At 39.8% G+C, this 25,023-nt stretch overlaps 2 protein-coding genes across 2 annotated transcripts in view; both read right to left on the bottom strand.

The window, feature by feature from the left end:
• Mccc1 (methylcrotonyl-CoA carboxylase subunit 1) overlaps nt 1-2,988 on the bottom strand; it is a 46,109-nt gene extending 43,121 nt beyond the window's left edge. The window contains exons 1-2 of the mRNA XM_034500442.2: nt 2,823-2,988; nt 215-261 (exon numbers count right to left, since the gene is read on the bottom strand). Coding sequence (XP_034356333.1) covers nt 215-261; nt 2,823-2,899 — 124 coding nt within the window. The 5' untranslated portion in view covers nt 2,900-2,988. The remainder of the gene's footprint in view (nt 1-214; nt 262-2,822) is intronic.
• A 10,701-nt stretch (nt 2,989-13,689) lies between these two features.
• The window catches only part of LOC117706820 (ankyrin repeat domain-containing protein 26-like), a 32,550-nt gene continuing 21,216 nt past the window's right edge, over nt 13,690-25,023 (bottom strand). The window contains exons 10-14 of the mRNA XM_076932072.1: nt 24,364-24,654; nt 23,081-23,295; nt 21,880-22,099; nt 19,205-19,250; nt 13,690-13,968 (exon numbers count right to left, since the gene is read on the bottom strand). Of these exons, the coding sequence (XP_076788187.1) occupies nt 13,907-13,968; nt 19,205-19,250; nt 21,880-22,099; nt 23,081-23,295; nt 24,364-24,654 (834 nt within the window). The 3' untranslated portion in view covers nt 13,690-13,906. The remainder of the gene's footprint in view (nt 13,969-19,204; nt 19,251-21,879; nt 22,100-23,080; nt 23,296-24,363; nt 24,655-25,023) is intronic.

Raw genomic sequence — 25,023 nt, forward strand, 5'->3', positions numbered from 1 at the left:
AGAAACCCTGTCTCGAAAAACAAACAAACAAACAAACAAAAAACAAAAACAAAAAAAGAAAGAAAGAAAAGAAAAGAAGAAAAAAGAAAGTTATTGTGACAATCAAAAGTATGAAGGTTTGTGAGTGCTAATTTTATGTGCACATGTTAAAGATCAAACATTTCTTTTTCTTGGCTCACACTCTGATGCAAAGCTGAACAAAGGCTGCAGGTACCTGGGGTTGTTCCGTACTTCATGGTTCTAGGCTTCCACGCCCATTCCCTACAACATAAACCCAAACAGAATCATGATTCATCACAACATACAAGATCAGCTGCTGCTCTTTCAAAACGTATACACAAGTCCAGATATGGTGGAAGGTCAATCCTAAGCCCATTAGCAAAGGGATTTAGTAAGACTCTGTGGAAAGGAAACTTATCTGGAACCTGGGATGCTCCGTCCTGGCCTGTTTCCCTTTCTGATCATGTCTTTGAATGAGTCACCTATCCTGTTTAATAAATATCTGAAGCTGGCATCTGGCCAGAGAGACAATGAAAAAGCTAAGGTGCTTTAAAACCATCTACCTCAGCTTAAAACAAAACAAAACAAACAAACAAACAAACCTTCCTGTTGGACTGTAAGTAATAGTAAAAAACTACCTGGCACACAGACTCTGCATTTTGATGCTTTCTGTTCTATCTTATTAAATCAAACAACAGTTTAAAAATACAACTGAATGCAACCCTCTGGTAAGGCAGCATTGACATCAAGCCAGATACATTAAAGGAAGGAAGCTGAGCAGGGATGATAGGAATAAGAAATGCTGGTTATGCTCTGGTCCCCTCTGGTTACGCTTCACCACATGCTTGTCCACAGTCAGATCCCTCCACCTTGGGGTTTCTTAGTCTCCTTTTCATTAATACCCTCCCAATGAGAAAACTCATATAGCAAGGAATAACCTTTACAAATAGATGAATTTAAGTTTCAGAGGGCCACAGATATGCTAGCCAAGTGCTTAACCTACAGCTCCCATTCCGTCAGAGGCGATCTTGAAGCCCAGTTTTAAAGCATATGATTTTCCCAAAAAAACCATGGTTATATATAGACTGATGAGCTTGGTTCCTTCATAAAGCACAAAGATCACAGGATGCATTAGACAGCAGATGACTGCAACAATATGCATACACCCTTTGCATGTAACTATGCAACCAGCTGGACTAGTATCTCCCAGGGGTCATTCGGGGAACACCATACACTTAGCATCCTGGGAGGCACACTTCATCAGATCCTGTCATTCTGGAGCCTACTGGGAAAACATACATCTTTGGCATGATCGCTCTACGGATGGCTTCCTCAGAGACTGGTGCTCTCACAAATCTTTCCAATTCAGCCCACCTCACATTCTTGCTCTTTAATGAGAAAGACTTAACTTTCTTGATCTTTTTTAAAGGAATTTTCTGGCTTAAAGTACTGTTTCCCCCCTAACCTCTCCAGGTATAAGGCCTTTCCAGTCATGCCTGTGAAATGACAGCTTTGTCTTGTATTCAACCGGGGACCCCTGATAGCCTAAAGCTTTTTTTCCTTTCAGCTAGTGAAGACTGAGTCAGACAGATAGACACACTCCTTAACTGCAATCCTCTATCTTGACAATGTTCTGATTTCTCTATCCTATTTTTCAAAGTTCTTTTTGCTACATCTCAAAACATTTAAACAAGATGAGTAAATTGCCTGCCAGGAGATAATTCACTGGTTAAGACAGCCTTTCTCATTCATAGAATCTTACTACTTGGAATTCTTTTCTCTGAGGTATTAGAGGAATCATGGCTGGCAAGTAAAAAAAAAAAAAAAAAAAAAAAAGTAAAATTCTCATGCTGGAAACAGTTTTAATTTTAAAAACGATTAGCAGGATGACAGCTATAACAAAGCTTTGAGAAAGAGGGAAATGAGTCTGTAGTGTTCTAGGAAACGTAAAGAGATTGACAGGTAGGAAAACAACATTAATATGACTTTCACCATCTTTCTTATTTACAACATAGGGTAAAGACCTGTATTTTAGTATTCATCGAAAATCCGGGGCATCGACCACTGTTTGTTGAATGGACCATAATGTGGCTAAATTTTTATTCATGCGTTGATTTGGACAAACAAGGGGACTAGTATCGTCTAAATATCATCTCCCCTAGATACAAGTATCATCACCTTCTCTCCTAGGAGAAGAAACTGAAGCACAGGTACTAGGTAACTTGGCCAAGGTCACAGGTGTAGTGTGCAGCTAAGCTAACCTTCTGTAGGCAGCTCTTGCCCTTGGGCCAGCACGTCTTTCAGAATACGAGGAGGTGATGTTTATGATGAAGCAATCTACCTACACCACTCGGGAGTTTTCATTGTCCCCAAAGCGCGGAGCTTCATCTCCAAAAGGATCCGGGGTCTGTCAGCTTTGTTCAAACTTGTGAACAAGAGAGTTAGACAAAACTCATCTCTCATTAATTTGATTTTTTCCAGCAATGGGAAAGATCTCTAGGAATCCTCTGAATTGCACTCAAAAATGGGGGAGCTGAGCTGAAAGCGATTTTGGGAAAGGAGTCCTGGCGCTAGCCGCTAGCTATGTATGCCATCTTCAGTTGCAGCGGCGTGCGGGGTGCCCAGCCCCGCAAGCTCGGAGCAAAAATCAGCCAAGACGGATGGGACTGTTGGAAGAGGCAAAAGGCTGCAGTGGGATAGCTCCTACCTAAACTACACACAGACACTTAAAGGGCTGCTCACGTGACCCAGCGCCCCGCGTCCCGGCCGGCCGCGCACGGACCCCGTAACCCGTGCACCCGCCCGTTGCCATCACGAGTCACCTCGGCTGCAGCAGCAGGATCGGGACCCGCCGCAACTGATTCCTGTCCACCGCAGCCAATAGCGCCGCCGCCGCCATCTCCTCAGCGCCCCGGTTGACACCAAAAGCTGCTCGGTTTACTCGTGAAAACGTCCCTGCGCAAGTCTCTTGTCCCCTGCCGGCCACCGTACCGGCAAAGAGCAAGTGGGCGTCTCCGCAAGAGCCAATCATAGAACTGGGTGTCTCATAGGCACCGATTAGCTGATTGGGCCATGTGCCTGAGGGGTGGGGGTGAACACTGAGGGGCTGGGCTTCATCTGGAGGGGCGGGGCCAGGTCTACGTTAGCTCAGAGCCGGAGAGGAAAATGCGGAGTCTTTCAAACCACCACTCAAAATGGTAGCGTTTTCAATAAACATCAGGAAAAAGGAGTAATCGAAACTACGTGGCAGAATATCTAGGAAACAAAGACACAGTAAAAACTATCTGTAGGTATTTGATACAGCTGGGGCAGGGCTCATATGGGGGGTGGGAAGCACAGTAAGTGAAACAACCCATCGAAGGGTTACATGTTCAAAAAGAAATAGGGCATAGAGGCACATATTTGCAATCCCAGGAGCTGAAGCGGAAGGATTGTGGTTAGAAGATTGACTTACACAGTGAGTCCCACGCCAGCCTGAGCAATACATTGAGGCTGTGTCTCAAAAACTAAAGTAAATAAGATGATTAAAAAGTAAACATGAATGCGAAAGGAAAACAAATATAAAGAGGAATAAATTAGTGAGTTCAGAAAACTAATGCCAAAGGACAAATAAATCCAAGAACTAAGAAAATACCTAAGAAAATAATTAGAAATAAGGGGAGAGAAGTGGAGGCAGGAGGATCAGGAGTTCAAGCTTACCCTAACCCGTAGAACAAGTTCGAGAACAGTCCGGGCTATGCCTGAACCTGTCTTTAAAATCTAAGATGTTTTCTTGAAAGTTTTGAACTTTTAGAAGCTCTGGATACAAATTGGCTTGCTTGTGTATTTTCCAGATGGTTCCAAGTTATCTGGCCCATTGGCCAGCAAAAGAGAACCCACTCCTCTGTAATTCACCAATAATGAATTCCTTCTTTCAGAAAGACGATTATGAATAGAAGAATATCTTATATTGAATTTTAAACTTTTATTAGTAGAGTCATCAAATAGTTTCAAAATGTCACTTGGGAGTAATTGCCACTGGCTTTGTTTGTGTGGCTGGATACCTTTTCCACCCCCCTACAGAGTTATAAGAACTCTACAGAGGTTAATATTTTCTCACTGTTACTTGTGGTTAACATTTCCTTAGGTTTTAATTTAGTTGTTTACTTTTACGCTGTTTCAGGTGTAAAGAGTCCCGTCCCCCCCCCCCGCCTCCCTCCCCCTTTTTTTAATAAACCACACACTGTTTTCTGGGGAGAAATTGTTTCCATCTTGTACTTAAAATGAATGTACAATATATTTTAAGAGCAACAAAAAAAGTAAACATGACCCCCAAATAAGCAAGAAATGAAGAGGAAAAAAAAATCTCACATGATTTTTTTTTTTCCTTTTTGAGACAGGGTGTCTCTATGTAGCCCTGACTGTCCTGGAACTCACTCTATAGACCAGGCTGACCTCAAACTCACAGAGTTTGAGAGCCTGCCTCTGCCTCCCAAGGGCTAGGACTGAATGTGTGCACCACCACACTGGTCTTGACATAATATTTTAAAAGTAGGAAAATCAAATATAGAAAAAACAATAAATTACCAAGAAGCTAATTTTGCACAACTTTGAACAAACCAGAAATGAAATGGATTTTACAAGAAAATACTGTTTACTAAAATAGATGTCTGAAAAGAGACAAGATCTAAACAAACCATTGGTGCAGGGGAATGAGACTGTATGATCAAAGAACAATCCTTCTTTCCATTCTGAGCCCTTCTTTACCTCTACCCCAATTCATGAAAAGCTCACGTTCTCTAGCTAAAAAAAAAATCAATACATAATAAACGATGGTTCACTGCAATGCTATTAATTTTTTATAGAGCACAAAAAGATGGAAAATTTTTAAGTTCTTTCTATGAAGTGAAGATAACATTGATGCCAAAATCAATAAAACAACATGTACTTCACACACACATTGATAGTCAATTGCTATTGTGGGTATTAATGGAAAAATCCCATATAAACATTAACTAAAACATACAGTGATATATAAAAAGGTAAATTTTATTGTAGAAATGTAAGATTGGCTTACTATTGAGAAGTCACTGTTGATCATGTTAATGTTTGAAAGAAAAGAAAATGTGTTCATAGACACTTGACCACTGTTTGACAAAACCCAGGCATGGTTTCTTTTTTTAACTCAATAGAAGAGATAGGGTTAAGCTTTCTGGAAAAGAAATGTTGGATCCTTATTCACTTTTGGCACTTAATACTAAATAAGCCTTGAATGGACAAAAGCACATGTACATACCCTGACTCAAAAATGAAATAGATTTTCCTTTTCTGTTATTATTATGTGAGAGCTAAAGTTATATTTTAAGCTTTAATTACTGTGTTTAAGAGACCTATAAAACAAAAAATGCCCAGAACCCATACACCATGCTTGTCCAAGAACAGATACCTTCCTGGAATGCTGGGGGCTGTTGTTTGTGTTTCACTTCTATAAACAATATTGGTTGCCCCAACTGCACAAGATGTGCTTCATCACACTGGCCAAGCTATGAACATAATATTTTCACTTTTGTCAACAAGATTGGTTGTCTCAACTGCACAGAATGTGTTTAGTCCCAATTAGCTAGTAGGTACATATCAAGGAAGTACATCAGGATGTATGCTTGCCCCTCATTGGATGAACATGAGAATTACAAGGTTTTGGGATTTATAAGCATGGGATTAACGTATTTCTCAGACATTCCCTGGGAATTCCAGTCATGGATCTGGACAGTGTCCATCATCCTGCTACTACTTATCAAGGCTTGCTTCAAATTTGGCTCAAAAATTGTGGTAGTGGTCTTATTCTTGCCCAGTGGGATGAACAACTACTTGTCTAAATTTTTATTTGTGATTCTTATATGCTAAAGCTATTTTTCCTCAGCTATGTTAGTTGGGGGACTTCTAAAATTATGACAGGGTTCTTTCACTAAAATGTCCTCTTCCAGCTAGATTGTCCTAGTTGCCTAAGCCCCACATGCCCCAGTTGAGAAAGTATGGAGCAAGGCCAGCTCAGTATCACAGATGCTAGAAGGCTGCCAAGCCACTCACAGACTTGATGTTAATTTCTATTGGAAAGATCAGAAAAATTGCACTTGATTTCAAGAGCACTGCAAAAATCAAGGGAAAATTGTGTACGTGCTTCTAATTATTTCTACAGCTTTTTTCCCCCTTGGACTTAAATTTTTACAACAGAAACAACAAAAACCATCAGAGCATTGGATATTCCTTTTTTTCCTTTTTGGAAATAGATTTTTTTCTCAATCAATATATATCCTGATTACCATTTCCTGTCAGGAGCCAACATGGGAGAAGCTAATAACTAGCAGGTGATCTTCCTGAGGTGACTCTACCTTGGATTAAAAATCTACAACAAAACTCCAATAGGCAAGGCCCAGGAGAAATTCATTTTAGGAAAGATTCCTGCTGTTATATATATACTGTTTATATATATACTTTTCCTGTTATTATTAAACATATATAACAATCACTAGGTATTAGCCCACCCTTTTGAGTCGATCTCTGCAGAACAAAAAGATGTACTGTCTCATAGTGATGCTGTATAGGCCAATAGATGATTTCTTAATCCTTAATGATGATCCTCTAAGAATTTCTAAATTTATAGTAATTATTAAGCTCTTTTAATAACACTGCTATTAAATCCTTTCTGATAGTGAAAACCGCAGTGAGAAGTCTGCCAGTCTTTACTGTCACGTCTGATAGCAAGCAGGCAGTCTACTACTCAGAGCACATTCCAAAAGGTTGCAAAGCCATTAACAAAAGGTCATAAAAAGGGAACGAATGATTTATTATAGGTGCTAGGACAGAAGATAAAATGTTGACTGGGTTTATCTATACAAAACTCACTAATAATTTAGTTAAGGTTTTTAACTCTCTATGAACCTGTGGAGCTGTGACAGGTGATGAATGTTTAGCCAGATAATTACTCCTAATGGATATGCATGTAAACATTCTTTGTTGTAAACTTCTTATTCTACTTATGATTTGAATTTATATATAAACTTGTGATGAACATTTTACCATGTGATCATGTATTCTGAAAGGTGTATACGTGCTGAGGACAAGAGAACATTCTCCTTATCTCGCTTTTCTTAGCATTATTCTCTTATCCCCCCTTTTTAGTGATTCTCCTTTTATCTTGCTTTTCTTAGATCCCACTTATCTCCTTTATCTTAGATCCCTTTTTATCCCCCTTTTCTTACAAGACCCTCTCCCCTTTAAAGAGAACTTTCATAGGAACCTTTTCACAACTTAGAAATAAAGGCTAAAATCACTTTTCAAAGTATCCTTTTTTCTTCCTGTGACTTCAACAGGCAGGGTGAACGTTAGAGCCCTGTAATTCCTGCAGAGACAGAACAAAGGCTACTTTACTTCTGCAGCCGTTAGACGATAGGTGTTAGTTGTCTAAGTCAGCAGATTTTTACCCTCAGAAATAGCAAGAAATATTTTAGGACCTGTTAGAAGCTATCTACAAGCATTTAGTATAGCTACAGAGCTAGAACATCCAGAGACCATCAGTCTTTAAAGCTGCACCTGACTCGGGTGGGTCTGAGTCTCACTTCAACCCTCTCCAGGGAAGGAGGCTCCCGGCAGTTTCCCCTGCTATTACTCTCCCCAGTTCCTCTCTACCTCCCCTTCCATCCAGATCTACCTTCTATTTGTCTCTCATCAGAAAAACAAAACCAAACAAAAAACAAAACCAAAGAAAAAACAAACACAACAATCCAAATCGGCTTCTGAAGGATAATAATAAAATAAGACAAAAACAATGACTTAGCATTGGACAGAACAAACAAGCCGAAGGAAAAGAGCCCCCAAGAGAAGGCACAAGAAATAGAGACCCGCTCATTCACACACGCGGGAATCTCATAACAACACTAAACTGGAAGCCATGATATACATGCAAAGGACCTGGTACAGATGTGCACTGCCCCTGTGCTTGCTGCCTCAGTGTCTGTGAGTTCAAGCGAGCTTTGACCTTGTTGATTTAGACGGCCTTCGGGTTTTTTGTTTTGTTTGTATTTTTTAACTCCCCCCTTTATTAAATGTAGATTCTTTTCTCATACTACATAAGTCTAAATAGTTTCCCCTCCCTTTAATCCTCTCAGTTCCTCTCATGTATAACATTTAAAAAGCTTGATGAGTTTGGGGTTTACTTCTCAGCCCTCTCCCCTCACAACAAACATGGCTGCCTTGGTAACACAAAGTATGAATAAGGCTATACTTTCCTTAATATATACAGAACCTCAGATGAACTAAGGCAATAACCTCTAATGTAAGAGAGAAAGTGGCCCAATATGAAGAGGCGTTTATGGATCACCCTGTGGGTACACTGTTTCTCTTCAGAGACACACCGAAAGAGGGTACCAGATCCCATTACAGAGCAGTCAGTGCTCCTAACCACTGAGCCATGTCCAGCCCCATCACTTAACATTCTTTATCTCACTATTACCTTGTTACTGCTAGCACCGGCCAACCTAGAGACAAAAGAGGAAACGTTTCAATTCCCTTCTACCTTCCCACCTTTCCCCTTAAACTACCATACCCTGTAAGAAGACAAGCAAGCTCAGTGTTTTGTTTTATTTAACTAAAGATGTCCCCTCCCCCAAATTGAACCTGCGCTTGTTATAGTCACTCGTATCCTTGTCTGTCTTTTCTTTTTACTGACTTCGCAGTGAATAAGTATGAAAAGCCATCAACCTCACACCAACTGAGGGAAGAACAATTTAAATGAGAGTTCAGATACTCTATCTTGCATATGAACAGATACGGGGCAGAGGGTTTGGCACAGTATAATTACTGAGAGGTATGTAACTCTTGAACCTTACTATTACAAGTCAAACTTGACACAATCACTATTAATTAAAGTCAGGAAAAACACAGTTCTTATCTTAAAGGAAGTAAGAGATAGCTTGTTCTTGAGCAATTTGAGTGAGCATGGCCTGGAACACAGATTTAGGTTACCCTAAATCCCATGTTCTAAAGTGGAAGCAGTTTCACCAAGTCTTGTAGTTTTGCAAAACAAAAATTCATAAGCTGAGGCAAGTTATATGAATTGGTGGATGCATTTGAGCAGTGGTTACAGGAAGAAGGGACTTTGCTTTACGACTAAAATGCTTTCTTATGACATTCTTAGCTTTGGGGTTGCTGATGAGAGTGACTGCATCTGCTAACTAAAGCTTCTGTGTATTAGTCACAAGATGTTAGTTAGTTCTAACACAGGAGGCAATCAGCCTCTAGGCCTGTAACAGTTTAATCTCTTCACAGTATTGAAATTCTAATCAGTATCCACAGACAGAGCTTCCTTTCAGGAGTTTTCATTTACAATATTTTGATACCATCTATAAAATTTGTCTATTTATACTTCAATCTACCAAATTATTTCTTGATAGTCAGCACACAGAGAAGACAGTTGCTATCCACATGGAAGCTATTCTGAGCTAGTGCCCTGTGCTATGGACTGAGCCCTGCTACTGCCTAAGCAGAAATTCAGCTCAAGTCAAACTGAGACATTGTGACAAGTGAGCAGACTTACAGCAGACAAGAGTGTGCCTGATAAAAGTCCTGTACACAAATACTCCAACCAAAATTCCCTGCAAACAGTGCCAGCAACTGGGAAACAAACGTTCAAATACTAGGAGCTACGGGGGAACATTCCTTATTCAAAACATTTTCTATTGGTGAAAATGGGGTATTGAAATCACCCACTATTACTGTGTTGGGTTCAATCTGTGGTTCTAGATCTACCAGTACTTCTTTTATGAAATGGAGTGCCCTTGTGTTTGGTGTACATGTGTTTACTATTGTAGTATACTGTTGGTAGATTTTTTTTTTCCCTTTGATGAGAATGAAGAATTCTCTGCCTTAGTTTGGGTTTTACTGCTGTGAACAGACACCATGACCAAGGCAACTCTTACAAGGACACCATTTAATTGGGGCTGGCTTGCAAGTTCAGAGGTTCAGTCCATTATCATCAAGGCAGGAACATGGCAGCATCCAGGCAGGCATGGTGCAGGAGGAGCTGGCTTCTACATCTTCATCTGAAGGCTGCTAGTAGAATACTGGCTTCCAGGCAGCTAGGGCTAGAGTAATAAAGCCCACACCCACAATGACACACCTACTCCAACAAGGCCACACCTCCCTGGGCCAAGCATACACAAACCATCACACTCTCCTTACCTCTTTAAGCTAGTTTTGGTTTGAAGTCTATTTTATCAGACATTAGAATGTGTTTGCATTTTTAGTTTCTTTTGTTTTGAATACTTTAAAAAAACATCTTTTACTCTAGGGTGATGTCTATTTTGATGTGAGGCATGTTTCTTAGAGGCAGAAAAAAAATAGATCCTATTTTCTAACCCAATCTTTTAGTCTGTTTATTAGGGAATTGAGACAACTAACATTCATAGTTCTTTAAAAAAAAAAAATACAAATCAATTGTCATTTCGTTAGTTTTGTGGGGTTTTGTTGCGGGAGATATTTAAAACAGCGGCATTCAATCTGGCTTTTCTTAATTAGCCGCCATTTTCCTGGCTAGCCTAGGCCTGCGGCCATGAGCAAGCTGCGGAGGTGTGTTCTCGCTGCTGCCGTGGCTCAGGCAGCCAGAGATACTGGCCCTGCCACCCCGAGATGCCAGCGAGGGAGATGGCTCTGCTAATCTTGCACACTGTCTCTACAAAGCTGGGCAGTGCCCAGACCATCCCGACATCCATGAGGGCCTGGTAAGAAATGAGACTCTAATGCTTAAATATTAATCAAAGGTTTTATATATTTGGTAATGCTCAATCAACAAGATGCTCACCATTATAGATGTTTCCCAATTAACTAACCTAGATATAAGTTGTTACCCAGGACTGCTCCCGGTAGGTGCGTGGTCAGCCATGGCACCTCCTACATCGCCACTCTCCCTAGCTCCTCCTCTTCCTTTTCTTCTTCCTCTCCTTAATCCTCCCACTTTAGTTCTTCCAACAGGGTTTTTCTCATATCTCTTTGGATTTCCTGCTGCAGTATTGTTTATTTCATTTATGTAACCTCTTGGCTGTGTTTAGCCTTCTCCTCAGACTGAAGCATTCCTTCTGGTCCCCCCTGTAGAGCTCGATTAGTAGTAGTAAATTCCTTTTATCTATCCTTTGCATGGAAAAAAATTTTATTTCTCCAATTCTCAGGGATAGTTTTGCTGAGTATAGTAGTCTGGGTTGGCAGTGTTTCTTTCTTTTTTTTTTTTTTTTTTTTTTTTTTTTTTTTTTTTTTTTTTTTTTTTTTTTTCAGCTTGGAATCTTTCCTGACCCCTCTGGCTTTAAGGGTTTCTTTCAGACAATCAGGTATTGTTCTAAATAGTCCATTTATGAGTAACTTGACTTTTCCATTGTAGCTTCCAATTCTCTTTCTTTATCCTGTGTTTGTTTTAAACGTAGCATGCCATGGGAGTTTCCTTTCCAGTCTTGTCTATTTTGTTTTGGGCAGGCCTCTTACACTGGGCTATGCATCTCTTTCTCTAGGTTTGAGAGGTTATCTCCCATGATTTTACTGAAGATGGTCTCTATGCCTTAGCGATGGTTTTCTCATCATTCTTCTGTGCCAATAACCCAGGCAGCTGGCAAAGCTAAAAGTCTCCAGTCTTTTTATGATGTTTCCAGACTCTCCCGTGTTCCATTCATACAGTGTTAAAAGTTTCTCATTAGCTTTTGTAGGATGAGTCAATTCGACTTTGTCTTCTGTCCCTGACTCTCCAGTTTTGATATGAACAAGTCTCTTGCTAAAGCTTTCCACTGAGTTCTGTAATTGGTTTGTTATTTCATTTCCAATACTGTTTCACTTTAAGTTTTCATTAAAAATTCAAACTTTATTTTCATGTCTTAGATTGACTTCCTTCTTTCTCTCTTTCTCCCTCAGTCTGCCTTTCTGTCTGCCTTTCTCTTTCTTCCTTCCTTCCTTCCTTCCTTCCTTCCTTCCTTCCTTTCTTTCTTTCTTCCTTCCTTCCTTTCTCTTTCTTTCTTCCTTCCTTCCTTCCTTCCTTCCTTCCTTTCTTCCTTCCTTTCTTTCTTTCTTCCTTTCCATCTTTGAACTGTTTGACTGTGGTTATAATTATTCCTTTGAATTCTTTGTCTGGAATTCATCCATGTCATTTTCACTTCTGTCATTACTATGGGCTTGTATTTTTAGGTAACGTGATACTTTTCTTTTTTTCATGTTTTGATTTTTGTTTTAGGATTTGCACAGCTAGAATTAGTTTGTTGGTTGATTTTTTTCTCTTTTGTACTCTTCTTACTTAGCAGTGGTGCTTATAATGTTCGGGGAGATCTAATTCATATCAAGTTTTGGAACCTCAATTTGCCCTGTTTATCTGGTATTTGGGACTACAGCCTCTATTCTTATATCTTTTGTTCTCTGATGGAGTCTGGTGCCTTTAGAACTTTGGTCAAGAAGCCTAAAACAATTTTCTGGCACTGAATAGACATGGGTCTCAAGACTGATGAAGGCAATTGAAGGTTCCTGCTCAGGCAGCAGGCAGAGCAGTGAGTCTCTTTTTTTATGTGTTGGCTTGAGGGTCCCAGGTGGGGAGTGAACTTGCATCTGGTGGGTCCAGGGGTGGCTAAACCACAGGAGGTGGCTGCCCTAATGGAGGGGAACTGTGGCAGAAAGTGCAGGTAGGCTGGGACTATACCAAGAATTGAAGCTTCATAGCAGTAACTGAGCTGGGGCCAGGCTGGTCCCAAAGACAGGAGAAGTGCCCAAGAGGAAGTTGTGGTGTTTGGGTAACCAGAAAGGATGAAGCTGGAGAAAGACAGTACAGGTGGCCTAACTGGGTATGTACTAACTGTAGCTAAAGAGTCCCTGGCAGCAAGAAGATTGGGATGGGGTGAATCTGGTAGGCAGGGAGATGAGAGCAAGTCATGGTTCCTAACAAGTTGGTATTGGACTTGGGTGACACCAATCTTATTGAATATTCTTGTTCATTAGAGGTATTAGCTCATAATTCTCTTTTTTTGTAGGGTATGTCTGGTTGTGTATTAGGGTATTATTAGCTTTTTTAAAAAATTAGAAATGTTCTTCATTTTCTGCTTTATGGAATAACTTAAGGAGCATTAGTGTTAATTCTTTTTTAAATATGTGGTAGAATTTTGAGCTAAGTCCATCTTGCCCTGGGCATTTATTTTTAGTTGAGAGATTTTTAACTACCATTTGTAGCCCACTGGGTGCTGCTATGTTTCCATCTAAATTATTTCTTTTTTATTTTGACTCAGCTTTGTGTATATATATATATATATATATATATATATATATATATATATATAAATTTCTTTTAGATATTCTGGTTTGGTGGGATAAAGATGTTTAAAGTATGTCATTACAACTGTCTGAATTTCCACAGTGTCTGTTGCACTCTCTCCCCTTTTATCCCTAACTTTGTTAAGTTAGATTACAATGTGTTAACAATGGCTTTTGTATCAGTATACTGAGTTGATATTTATACTTTGGAATGTTCATGGATTGATAATAATTGGCAAATAAGGCATCACTAAGGTGATGTTTAACTCCACCAAAGTATTAACACTTTCTTTGCTGCTTTAACTAACATTGAAGAAGTCTAAGTGCATAAAGCTCTGTGATACATGTGTTCACTTGTTATATTTACTTAAAAATTACAGATCCAAAAATAGTTTAAATATTTATTTTTTCTACTTATCTCTGATACAAAAATATTCTTTAATATTTAACACATATATTGGAAAATAATCAAAATGTTTTGTCAACAGCCAAGTAACATATTAAAGGTAAATGTTGTATTTCAAGTGTTATATACATACATATATATATTCACATTAAAGTCTCTATATATTCTTCTGATAGATCCTTTAGGAAGACTGTAACTTCATATATGAGTAAATTCTAGAAGAGAAGTTCTATGGAGTCCAGATTCAAATTCAGCAGAAGCTGCAAAGAAAACATTAACATGTTAAAGACTTTATAGTGAATTGACAATGAGTAAGTTTTAGAAAATTTTAAAAATTCATCAGTGTTATTGAAGATGAACCTAATATGTCCCACTGGTGTGGCAGTGGCATGCCTACTAGGGGTGACTGTCTGCTCTCTGATTGAATCTGAGGTCTGTCCATAGGAGGAGACTGGGTTCCTGGTACTGTAATCCTGGTCAAAAGCCTGTGGCTGATGTCTCAGTTAGGGTTACTATTGCTGTGATGAAACACCATGACCAAAGGAACTTTGGAAAGGAAAGAGTTTATTTGGCTTACACTTCACCTCACTGTTCAACACAGAAGGAAGTAAGGACAGGAACTCAGGCAGGGCTGGAACCTGGAGGCAGGAGCTGATGCAGAGGCCATGGAGGGGTGCTGCTAACTGGCTTATTCCTTGTGGTTTGCTTAGCCTGCTTTCTTATAGAACTAAGCACTACCAGTCCAGAGTTGGCACTATTGACAGTGGGCTGGGTAGTGGATCAATCACTCACCCATCAATCACTAATTGAAAAAATGCTCTACCTTACCTTCAGCTCAGTATTATGGAGGCATTTTGTTGCTGGGAGCCTGCCCAGCCTTGAATGGGCTTGAAGAGGGACACAGTGTCAGACATGGCTTTAAAGATTGATGGTCTCTGGCCTTCTAGCTCTCTATACTGAATGCTTGCTGATAACTTCTAAAAGGTTCTAAAAACTTTCTTGCTTATTCTATGGTTTAAAAACACTAGCTTCATGGGTGGGGAGGTGGGAGTGGGCGGGTGGGTAGGGGCACATTCTCATAGAAGCAGGAGGAGGGGGGATGAGATGGGGGCTCCTGGGTGTGTGTGGGGGAAATGAAAAAAGGAGATCACATCTGAAATGTAAATAAAATATCCAATGAAAATAAGAAAAAATTTGTCCCCTATAAGCTCACATATTTGAACACTTGGTTCCTAGTTGGTGGTGCTTTTTGGGAAGGCTATGAAATCTTCTATCTTGGTGATTTAAGGAAAAAATTAAACTTTAAACTATGCAGTAATAAAAGCTATGATTTACAAAGTTAAAAAAAACCCACTGGCTTCTTTTCCCTTTAATTCTGTGCTTTTTTTTTAAGCATTATAAATCTCTGTGGTTTATTTAACTCTCTATGCTTAAATAAGAGATAGGGAAACTGAACTCTTTTCTACTGTTCTGTGCTTCATTAAACACTAAAAACTTAACTCTTACTGTTCCGTGCTTCATTAAGCAGCTAAAACTTAGCTCTTTATCACCCGTGCTTTAATAAGTGCTAACATCTGGCAACTACACATACTGTTTAGTAGCAGGGAATTAAGTGACTTATTGCTAGTGCTGCTTTTTCTGGCCAGGCAGCTAGAAGCCACTCAGCTGGCCTGGCAGGTTAACTCTTTGTGAGCCAGAGAGGAAGGAAAGGGAAAGAATTAAGATTTGGTATGCAGATATGCACAGACACATATGCATTCAATTATTCATACACACACCCACACTCTGGCTAGGCACAACTGTCACAATTACCTCCACATGTATTCATGCATGCTTACACATATGTACATAAGCCCTACATACAAACATATAGAGAAACAGACATACACATGGATGGATGGATGGATGGATGGATGGATGGATGATGGGGCAGAGCTCCCCAAGCCAAACCATTCAACCAACAACCAACAACTTTATTTCTTTTCTCTGGTCTTTTTATACCTTTTTAGACAAAAATTTTTTTTTTTTTTTTTTTTTTTTTTTTTTTTTTTTAGAAAATTACCTCGGAGATAAAATGTTACATAAAATGGGAGATACACAAGGATGTTGATATTAAGTTCGAAGAAGTGTTTCATCATAATATACTCATTAAAAGTTCAAAGCAGCAGCTTTTACATGGTCCTGCCTTACAGTGCACACCTGCGACTTTATCCTTGGACTTACATGTTTTTTCTTGAACACAAAATTGTCCCAAGTCTCTTTCTCTTCCTAGTGTGCTTATGAAAGCTTATTGTATTTCTTATTATGCAGCCTTTACTTACTAGTCTGAGGAGTGGGCACATTCTATTCTTGATTCTAACTTCATTACATCTTTCTAGTGACTTAAGACCATCTCTAAAAACTTTCTTCCAAAAATTATTTGAATCAAATCAGGAATTCTATAGAATTATTATCTATTTGTCTATATAGCATCACTGCAAGATAGTACATCTTTGTAGGTCTGCAGAGATCTGCTCAAAAGGATGGGCTAATACCTAGGGATAGTTATATATTTAATAATAACAGGAAAAACATATTAGTAGCAGGAATCATTCCTAAAACTGACTTCTCTGGAGCCTTGCCTATTGGAGCCATCCTAGATTCTAATCCAAGGCAGACCCATCTCAGGAAGATCACCTGCTAGGTTTTAGCTTCTCCTATGGTGGCTCCTGACATTTTGTCAACTGAGGCTCCCTCCTCTCTGATGATTATACCTTTTATCAAGATGACAAACAAAAAAACCCAGCTCAGTCATAGGCTGGAGGGTAGAGCCCACTCATATTGCTAATGCCCATGATGTCAGTTAAACAGTTGTGTTTGTACCTGTGGACCTGGGCTGGTCTAAGCATTCATCAGAGAAGCGTCTTTCTGCAGTGGACAGCAGACAATGGAGAGATAGATGCACAACTTGTCAGAAGGCTAAGAATAAGCGACTGAGTGCTCATCCCTGAACAGGACGACACCCCCACCCACCCAAGACTTGGGGAATCATGAAGAAAAACAGGTGGAAATTACATAAAAGCAAGAGGGTGGGGAGGGAAGGGAGATGCTAGTGTCTGGACATGAAATGCTTATCATACTCATGAACTCACAGCAGATGAATTCATGGCCTACACAAGATCACTATCTGGCACAGATGGGCTAATGAATTCCAGGCTCTACCTCTTACTGAGGAGGGAGCTCTTGACAGCTGACAGTTGTTGGAGCAAAAACAGCCATTCTTTTGGGGAAGTGTAGCCATCATAAGGATCCTCATGCTCCAATGGATTGCCCCACACCTATGCACACATGGCAGCTCTAACTGGAGCTGGCAAATTGCAAAACAAAGCATGAAGGTGGGAGGGGGACATATTGGAGGAGATATAAGGGAAGATGAAGGTGGAAATGGGATACACACATACATATGAAAGTCTCAAGAATAAAGAAAAATTTAAAATATCATGGTACAAACTATAATACATAATTGAGTAGTAGTTACTGAATTAATTGCCAGTGTGAGCCAGGTGGTGGTGGCGCATGCCTTTAATCCCAGCACTTGGGAGGCAGAGACAGGCAGATTTCTGAGTTCGAGGCCAGCCTGGTCTACAGAGTGAGTTCCAGGACAGCCAGGGCTACACAGAGAAACCCTGTCTCAAAAAATAATTGCCAGTGTGATTAAGTGTCAGTGCATTTGATTTTCCCATCTTCACATAATCTTCACTAGCCAGAAGCTATGACAGGCACTGGCATAACATGTGAGATTTATATAATTCATTCTCCCACAACCAAATGCTATATGATGCTTTAAAAGAAAGGACAGATGGATAGACAATGTCCATGCAGTCACAACTGTGTTGATAGGTACAAGACAGAGCACTGCCGGAACAAAGGGAGGCACTTAGATGCCTTCTGTTGTGTTGGTATGGCTTCTTGGTGGAGGTGATAGGAGTTGATAGCTGATGGGTACTAAGAAAGCCAGGAGCAGAATGAAAGAGACTTGAGAACAGAGAAATGGAGAAGTTAAAGAAACATAAGCTTTCCCCGAGCTAAACAAATAAGGAAATAAATCTTAGGAGATTTGAAATAGTACTTGTCAGGTGACAATTTATGAAGTGTGTTTTTTCATTGTTGTTGTTGGTAAGCTCTAGTAAATAAAGCTTGGTTTCTTGGTCATAAACTGAGAAGATCAGCATGCCATTACATTTTCATAATTAGTCATTTTTGAGATTATAATATAATTGAATTATTTCTCCTTCCCTTTCCTCTCTTCAGTCCCCTCATATACCCCTCCTCAACCCTTTTTCAAATCCATGGCCTCTTTCTCACTAATTCTTGTTATACACACATACATGCACTAAATGCTTTAGTACACCCTGCTCCATCTCTGTATTGTCGCTTGTGTGTCTATTCTCAGGGCTGACCACTTGGTACTGGGTAACCAACTGGTGTGCTCAGAGTATGTGTCCATCTCTCAGAACTCCTCAGTTGCCTGTGATCCCTAGGGTTTTTAGAAGCTACAGCATTGTCTTTAGAGATAGCTTCATGTTGCGGCCTGAGCTGCCCCATATTGATCGCCAAAATGTTGAGAGCCGCTCTATCAATGTTGGAACCCGCACTGCCAAAAGCCTTGGGGGCTAAATTGTTAGAGCCTGCACTGCCCCAAGCAGCTCCAGTCCCCAGGTTGGGGTTCAGCAAGAGAGAGCGTGAGGACAGACACAAAGAAAGGAGACCAGACAGAGTGTGATTCAATACCGTTTATTCTTCAGTCTCTCTTCCTAGTCCAAGTCCCAAGTCTTGAGTTCCTACTCCCTAGTTCCTAGTCCCTAGTGCCTCCAAGTTCTAAGTTTCCAGTTCCAAGTTCAAGTATCGAGTCTCATCCAAGTACAAGTGTCTAATCCTAGTTGCCTGTCTAGAGTCTCAGGTGCCTACTACCTCATAATAATTTCTTCTGTCTGCCTCTCGCCTTTTATATGCCTCACTTCTAAGCCACACCTTTAAGTCATGCCTTTAAGTCATGCCCTTAGGACTTATCTCTAAATTACACCTTTAATTTTCACACACCCAAGGGAAAATCCTGGGTAACTAAAACAAGATGTTATCAGAGTGTGCTCAGCAGTGGAAGGCTATTGTAAGCAAGTCTCTTGTCAGGGTATATGGCTCAAGATGGCTGCAAGGATGATAGCTGCCTACTGTCAGCTCCCCACAGCTTCAGCAGGCAGGCTGATAGTTTCATAAGGATTGCAGAAGTGAAGACAGTGGTAAGCCAAACAAGGTACAGATGGTTTCAAAAATTCTAAGTTATAGGACAAGAATACACTCCTCACTAAGGATGCCTGTCTTTTCCCACCTTCTACTTGGTTTTGTAAGAACAAACAGTAATGTAGAAACAACAATGAAAGCGATACAACTAGATGTTTACACCTTATTTCAGGAATCAGTTAATTACCCTAAATTCAACAAATACAATTTGACACCTACCTTGTCTTAATTCTCTGGTTATATTTCGTTCCCACTCCTGAAGTACCTGAAATCAGTCAGATATTATTTATGATATATGAATTTATTAATTTATTATATGAATAAATGTTATTTTAATAGCTGATTAATTTATTCTAATAGCTTTTATTTTTCTTAGTAGCTGATCAATATTAATTGTATAAATATACCACATATTTATTATCTATTCATCACCTGATGATAATCTAGATGAGACATTATGATGAGTATTATATATCATTAAAATACTGTCTTAGAGCATTGTGATAGCACATGCTTAAAAAAATTCCTGCTTAAAGGAGGCTGATGCAAGAGGAAACCATGAATCCCAGGCCATCCTGGGCTCCATAGTGATACAAAGGTCAATTGGCTGATATAGTAAAACTTTGTCCTTAAAAAATGTTAATTACAGTATGCATCTACCCATTCATTTACATATAAAAACAAAGGAAAACATCACCTTTAATTAAGACACACACTGTTAAAACGTAGAAAAGAGCTGACCTACAACATGGTCTCTACCACCCAAACCTCAGGGAACATCATAGAAGAGTGGGTAGAAAGATTGTTGTGGGTGTCTCTAAGGGTCTCTGTCTACTGTAAAAACAAGGGTTTTTTGATGAAGGAAGAGGTGTGAGTATTTAGAACGCAGTTAGACATTATAGGAGTACAGCAAAGTAGTGGTGGTAGGTTCTCCTGTAGGGTCCTTGGCTTCACCAACCTCGGCAAGTGAGCTACATTTGCACTGCCATGAATGAATTATCTCCTAGTTTGTGAGCCTTAAAGCCCGATTAGATGACCATTGATTGCTCCCAGGATATAAGTGCTACTATTACATCTTATGATGGTTTGAATGAAACGTCCCCCATTGTCTTGAGCAAGTGAATGCTTGGTCCCCAGTTGGTGGCATGGTTTAGGGAGGCTTATGAGGTGCAGTCTTGCTGAGAAAATATGACACTGGGGTGACCTTTGAAGTTTCAAAGACTCTTACCAGTCCTACTTCACTCTCTCTGCTTCCTGCTCACAATTCAAGGATGTGAACTTTCAACTTACGGCTCCAGCCACAATGCCTGTCATCTTGTACTGTGTCCCTGTGCTTTCAAAGAAGCATTGACACCAAAAGTCCTCAGATTATCCCACAAAATAGTAAACAAAAAAACAGTTCCATCACACTGCTACCTAAACTAGACAAAGACTAAACGAAAAGAGAAAATCATAGGCCCGATTCTCAAAAGATAAAACACACATGACTGAGAAACACTTCTAAAACGTTCACCATCCTTAGCCATCAGGGAAATGTAAATGGTAAGAACTCACTGTAAGAAGTTCTCAAAGAACTAATGAAAGTAAAGAGCTTCCAAGAAAGAAATCAGGGAAAGGTATCATGTATAATAATCTCCCAAACAATCAAGGAAAAAGTGTAGACAAGGGAGTGAAGACTCAGCCTGGACATGAAGGCCCACCCTATGAGAGGAACTATTGTAACTGATGGCTGTTGAGAGAGGGGGGAGGAGGAGGGGAGGGGGAGGGAGAGAGCAAGAGGGAGGGAGGGAGAGGAAGAGAGAGGGAGGGAAGGAGAGAGGGAGGGGGAGAGAGGGAGGGAGGGAGAGGGAGGGAGAGAGGGAGGGAGGGAGAGGGAGGGAGAGAGGGAGGGAGAGAGGGAGGGAGAGAGGAAGGGAGGGGGAGAGAGGAGGGAGGGAGACAGAGAGAGAGGGAGGGAGAGACAGAGGGAAGGAAGGAGAAGGAGAGAGGGAGAGGGAGAGAGGGAAAGGGAGAAGGAGAGAGAGAGGGAGGGGGAGAGAGGGAGGGAGGGAGAGGGAGGGAGAGAGGGAGGGAAAGAGGAAGGGAGGGGGAGAGAGGAAGGGAGGGAGGGAGAGGGAGAGAGGGAGAGGGAGAGAGGGAGAGAGGGAGAGAGGGAGAGAGGGAGAGAGGGAGAGAGGGAGAGAGGGAGAGAGGGAGAGAGGGAGAGAGAGGGAGAGATATGGTTTTCTCTAAGATCGCTGTCACTGGTCCACTCCTTTTGCTCTACATTCATGGACACATGGACTCTGGAACTGGACTTGTTGGGAGAATCTAAGGGGAGCCACGCACAGAGTTGAGTGGGTAAGGAAGAGGACGATGGAGCGTTTACCGCAAACAGTTTGAAGCAGTAAAGCACACAACTGATGAAGACAATGGAAGATGGACAGATGTCATGATGCTAGTAGAACACCAGAGTTAATATTGAGAATTTGGCCAGTTCTGTAAGCAAACCTTGAGTCACATCAATTGCATTACAATTATTTTTTCGCTCAGCTAGGAAAAAAATCCTAAAACCAATATAGAAGCACAAATTAAATCACTTGCAAGGAAAACCTTTAGTTTTCTGCTGTCACATCTGTTTGCTAATGTAGCGAGCTGATAAGCTTTTAAACAACCTGGAAGCCCACCGATCAGTTACATCTGAAACATCAAGTCAACAGATGAGTATTGCTTGCAAACGGGGTTTTGGAAATCTTGAAAATTATAAAATTTCTATTTTCTTTCTTCATGAGCATACGTTATTACAATGTTCACGTATTATGTGTAAGGCAACTAAATATCTTGGTATAATATGTCATGAACAAGAGTTACATCAGGAATGGAATCCAAAGGAAAGTAAGGAAGATAAAACTAACCTTGGTCTTGTGATTTTCCATGGTCTCAACTGAGTGCCAGAGGTTTGATGTAAGCATGTTTTCTCCAGAAAAACTTCTTGGAATGAAAAATTCGTTACTGTCTCTAGGATGAGTGGACCCCAGCACAGGCCTTGTGTCAACCATGCTGTAGTGGGAACCTCTGTTCTGTTTTCTCTCTATGAGAAGTTTGGTCTTGGCCTTTGCTAGTCTTTCATCTGTTCTACAAAGAGTGAAAAGATAAATCCCTTATACCTCATGTTTCTGAGTGAATCCTAAATAACCTACATTTTAAAACAGTTAATGACATTCTCCATTGAGCAGAAGGGCTCCACCCTTTCTGTCTTCTTCTCAGTCCGGCACTGAATCAGAAACTATGTCTTAACATTTTCCAAAGTATACTTTCCTAAGTCTTATGCTAATGTTTTCCTGGGACAAAACTATGCTTTAAGGTACAATAGAAAACAGTAAAGGAGTCTATGTCTAGGGACCCTCAAGTGGTAATGACGAACAAACCTAATCAAGTGACTAGGATGTGCCCTTTGCAACAGTAACAGTATCCCATGACCCACAGGCTCAAGCTATCATTTCCTAACCTTTCAATGTTTCCTTTTGAGAGGATGATAAGCAGAAATTTGGTAATGAGAGTATATGAAATACAGAGCTTTACAGATATGCCAGGTTAACTATAGGATAGCATAAAGAGGGATAAAAAGCTTTATAGAAGATATGTTATAAGGAGATATAAGTTGACATGGATAAAGTTATTAAAAATAATTTTTTAAAAAAGAGGAATATGCATGTGCTCACATAAGTGCAGGTACTGGCAGAGTTTGAAGCACTGGATCCCCTGGAGCTGGAATTACAGGTGTTGTGAGCTTCCTGATGTGGGTGCTGTGAACTGAATGGATGCTCAACAGTATGCACTCTTAAGACATTGGGGCTACCTCTCCAGTCCCTTAAGATAAGTTATACTGTTGATTTTATTTTCTAAAATGATATTCTCTTTTCCTTTGTGAAGTTGTGGGGGTGGGGTTGGCACTGCATGTGCTAGAACAGCACTCAGACTGGGCTTCAGCATCAGCCTACAAATTTACATCCTACAGTTGATTTTCACACCAATTGCCAGAACCCATTTTAGTAAAGATTGTGTTCCAGGGACAGAATACTGAGCCTAATTTATCCTCTCTGAGTTCTGACTTACTTGCTTAATTTATTTGACAATGATTTTCTTATTTTCACTTCTTCTAGGTAGAGCTGCTTATAGTTTTCCATTTCTATTTGATTGCAATCAACTTGACTTTTCATCTTAGAGAATTCAGACTCCAGATCCCTTATTCTGAGCTCCATCTGAGTCCGCACCGAAGCATTCTGTTTGTGCCTTAACTTCTCTAGTTTGTCTTCATATGCTGCTTGTGTCTATAGCAAATTGAACGCAAACAGTTTAAAAATAACTGTAGCTCAAGCAGTTGTTATGCACCCATTTCCTTTAGTTTTGACCAGCTATTTCACAATTGTATTTTAAATATGTGAAACGATGCTAAATTCTAAATATTTTTCATTAATATGAGTTATGTTAAACTTGAATTTAAAAATAGAATCATTCTTTTGTTTGTGACCCCTGTGGTTTTATGTGGTGATGAGGCTTGGATATATGTGCTTAGCATATGCCCTATCAACGAACTGTGGCCTCAGATTGACATTATTCCATGGTCATACTCACACAATCTGACAAGTCACAAAATAATAGCAACTCAAAATTAAATAAATTGAACAAGGTACCTTAGGTACAATTTAAATTGCAAATTTTGTTCCATAGTTTTTCCTTTTCATCCTAAGCCAGGTTTTATGCCAGCTGGTCTAAAACATCAAACAATTCTCTAAGAACAATAGTTTTGCATGATCAGTTTACCTACACTGAGAACTATTTCAAGGGGAAACATGCATCACCTTCCTTCCAAAATTTCTTTTTTTTTCCTTCCAAAATTTCTAACAAAATACTTTTATTCTTTGAGAGTTTTATAGAATGCATTTTAATCAAGTCCCTCCCACATCCAATTTCCCGTTCTCTTCTTTTAAAAACATAATGTACCAATTCGTGCTGTTCACACACTCATGGGTGTGGGGCCATCCACTGCACATGGTTGACTTACTAGGGGCCACACTCATTAAAAACACACTCTTACCTCCCTAGAAGCTATCACCTGTCCATGGCTCCTTAGTTAGAAGGAGGAGCATGCACCCCCTCCCACGCCATGTTAAGATGTTGACTGATTTGATCTTGTCCAGGTCTTCTGCTGGCTATTACATCTGCTGTGAGTTTATGAATACTATGGTTTTGTCCTCCTGAACCTCTGGCCTTTCCCACAATTTCTTAAAAGTTTATAAAGCAGCTTGTGACATGAGAAGTAGAAGCATACATAAAGGGTGTATACACAGAATATTATTTGCAGTGAAAGGAATGAAGAAATATTGCATACAATTAACCTGCAAGAATAGGTTGACTTGTTTTAACTTTTCCACCAAATCCTGCTTTGTTTTCTCTTCAATTTCCCATTTATACTGTTCTATTCGACCACATTCTATCATGTTGTTTTCCATGTGACTTCTGAGGTTAACTACTTCTTGTTCTAACTTCTTTTTATGCTTCTTTAATTTTTCATATTTCCTTTGTATTATTTTCATAGACAGTAACTCCCGCTGAAGCATCTGGTTTTGTTTGTAGAGATGTAGACATTTGGAAGATGTGATTTCTAGTTTCTCAGTAAGATCATCACTCTGTAGACATAAAATAATATACCTTGATGCTGAGGAAAGTGAGTTGACAATAGTCTAACAATACAAGCAACAAAGTCTGACACAATTTTAGGTACAACAAAGTGTCATGTCTATTTGATTCTTATGGCATTGTTATTAACTACTCAGAAAGTCAGCAAGGAAAAATTCACCAAGAGTCACAGAATATAGTCTTTATACTTATTACCATTGTTACATATGTTATTTTTCTATAGTTTTGTCTTAACATGAAGTGACCTCTTAGAAGAATGCCTCTTACAGTATCTATCTTCACTTTTAAAGAAGACATGACAATATCGTATGGTATCATATAGGTCCTACAGATAATTGCCTCCCGAAAGTAGAAAAAAT

The sequence above is a fragment of the Arvicanthis niloticus genome, chromosome 4 (assembly GCF_011762505.2).
Source record: "Arvicanthis niloticus isolate mArvNil1 chromosome 4, mArvNil1.pat.X, whole genome shotgun sequence".
In the NCBI taxonomy this organism is placed as follows: Eukaryota; Metazoa; Chordata; class Mammalia; order Rodentia; family Muridae; genus Arvicanthis; species Arvicanthis niloticus.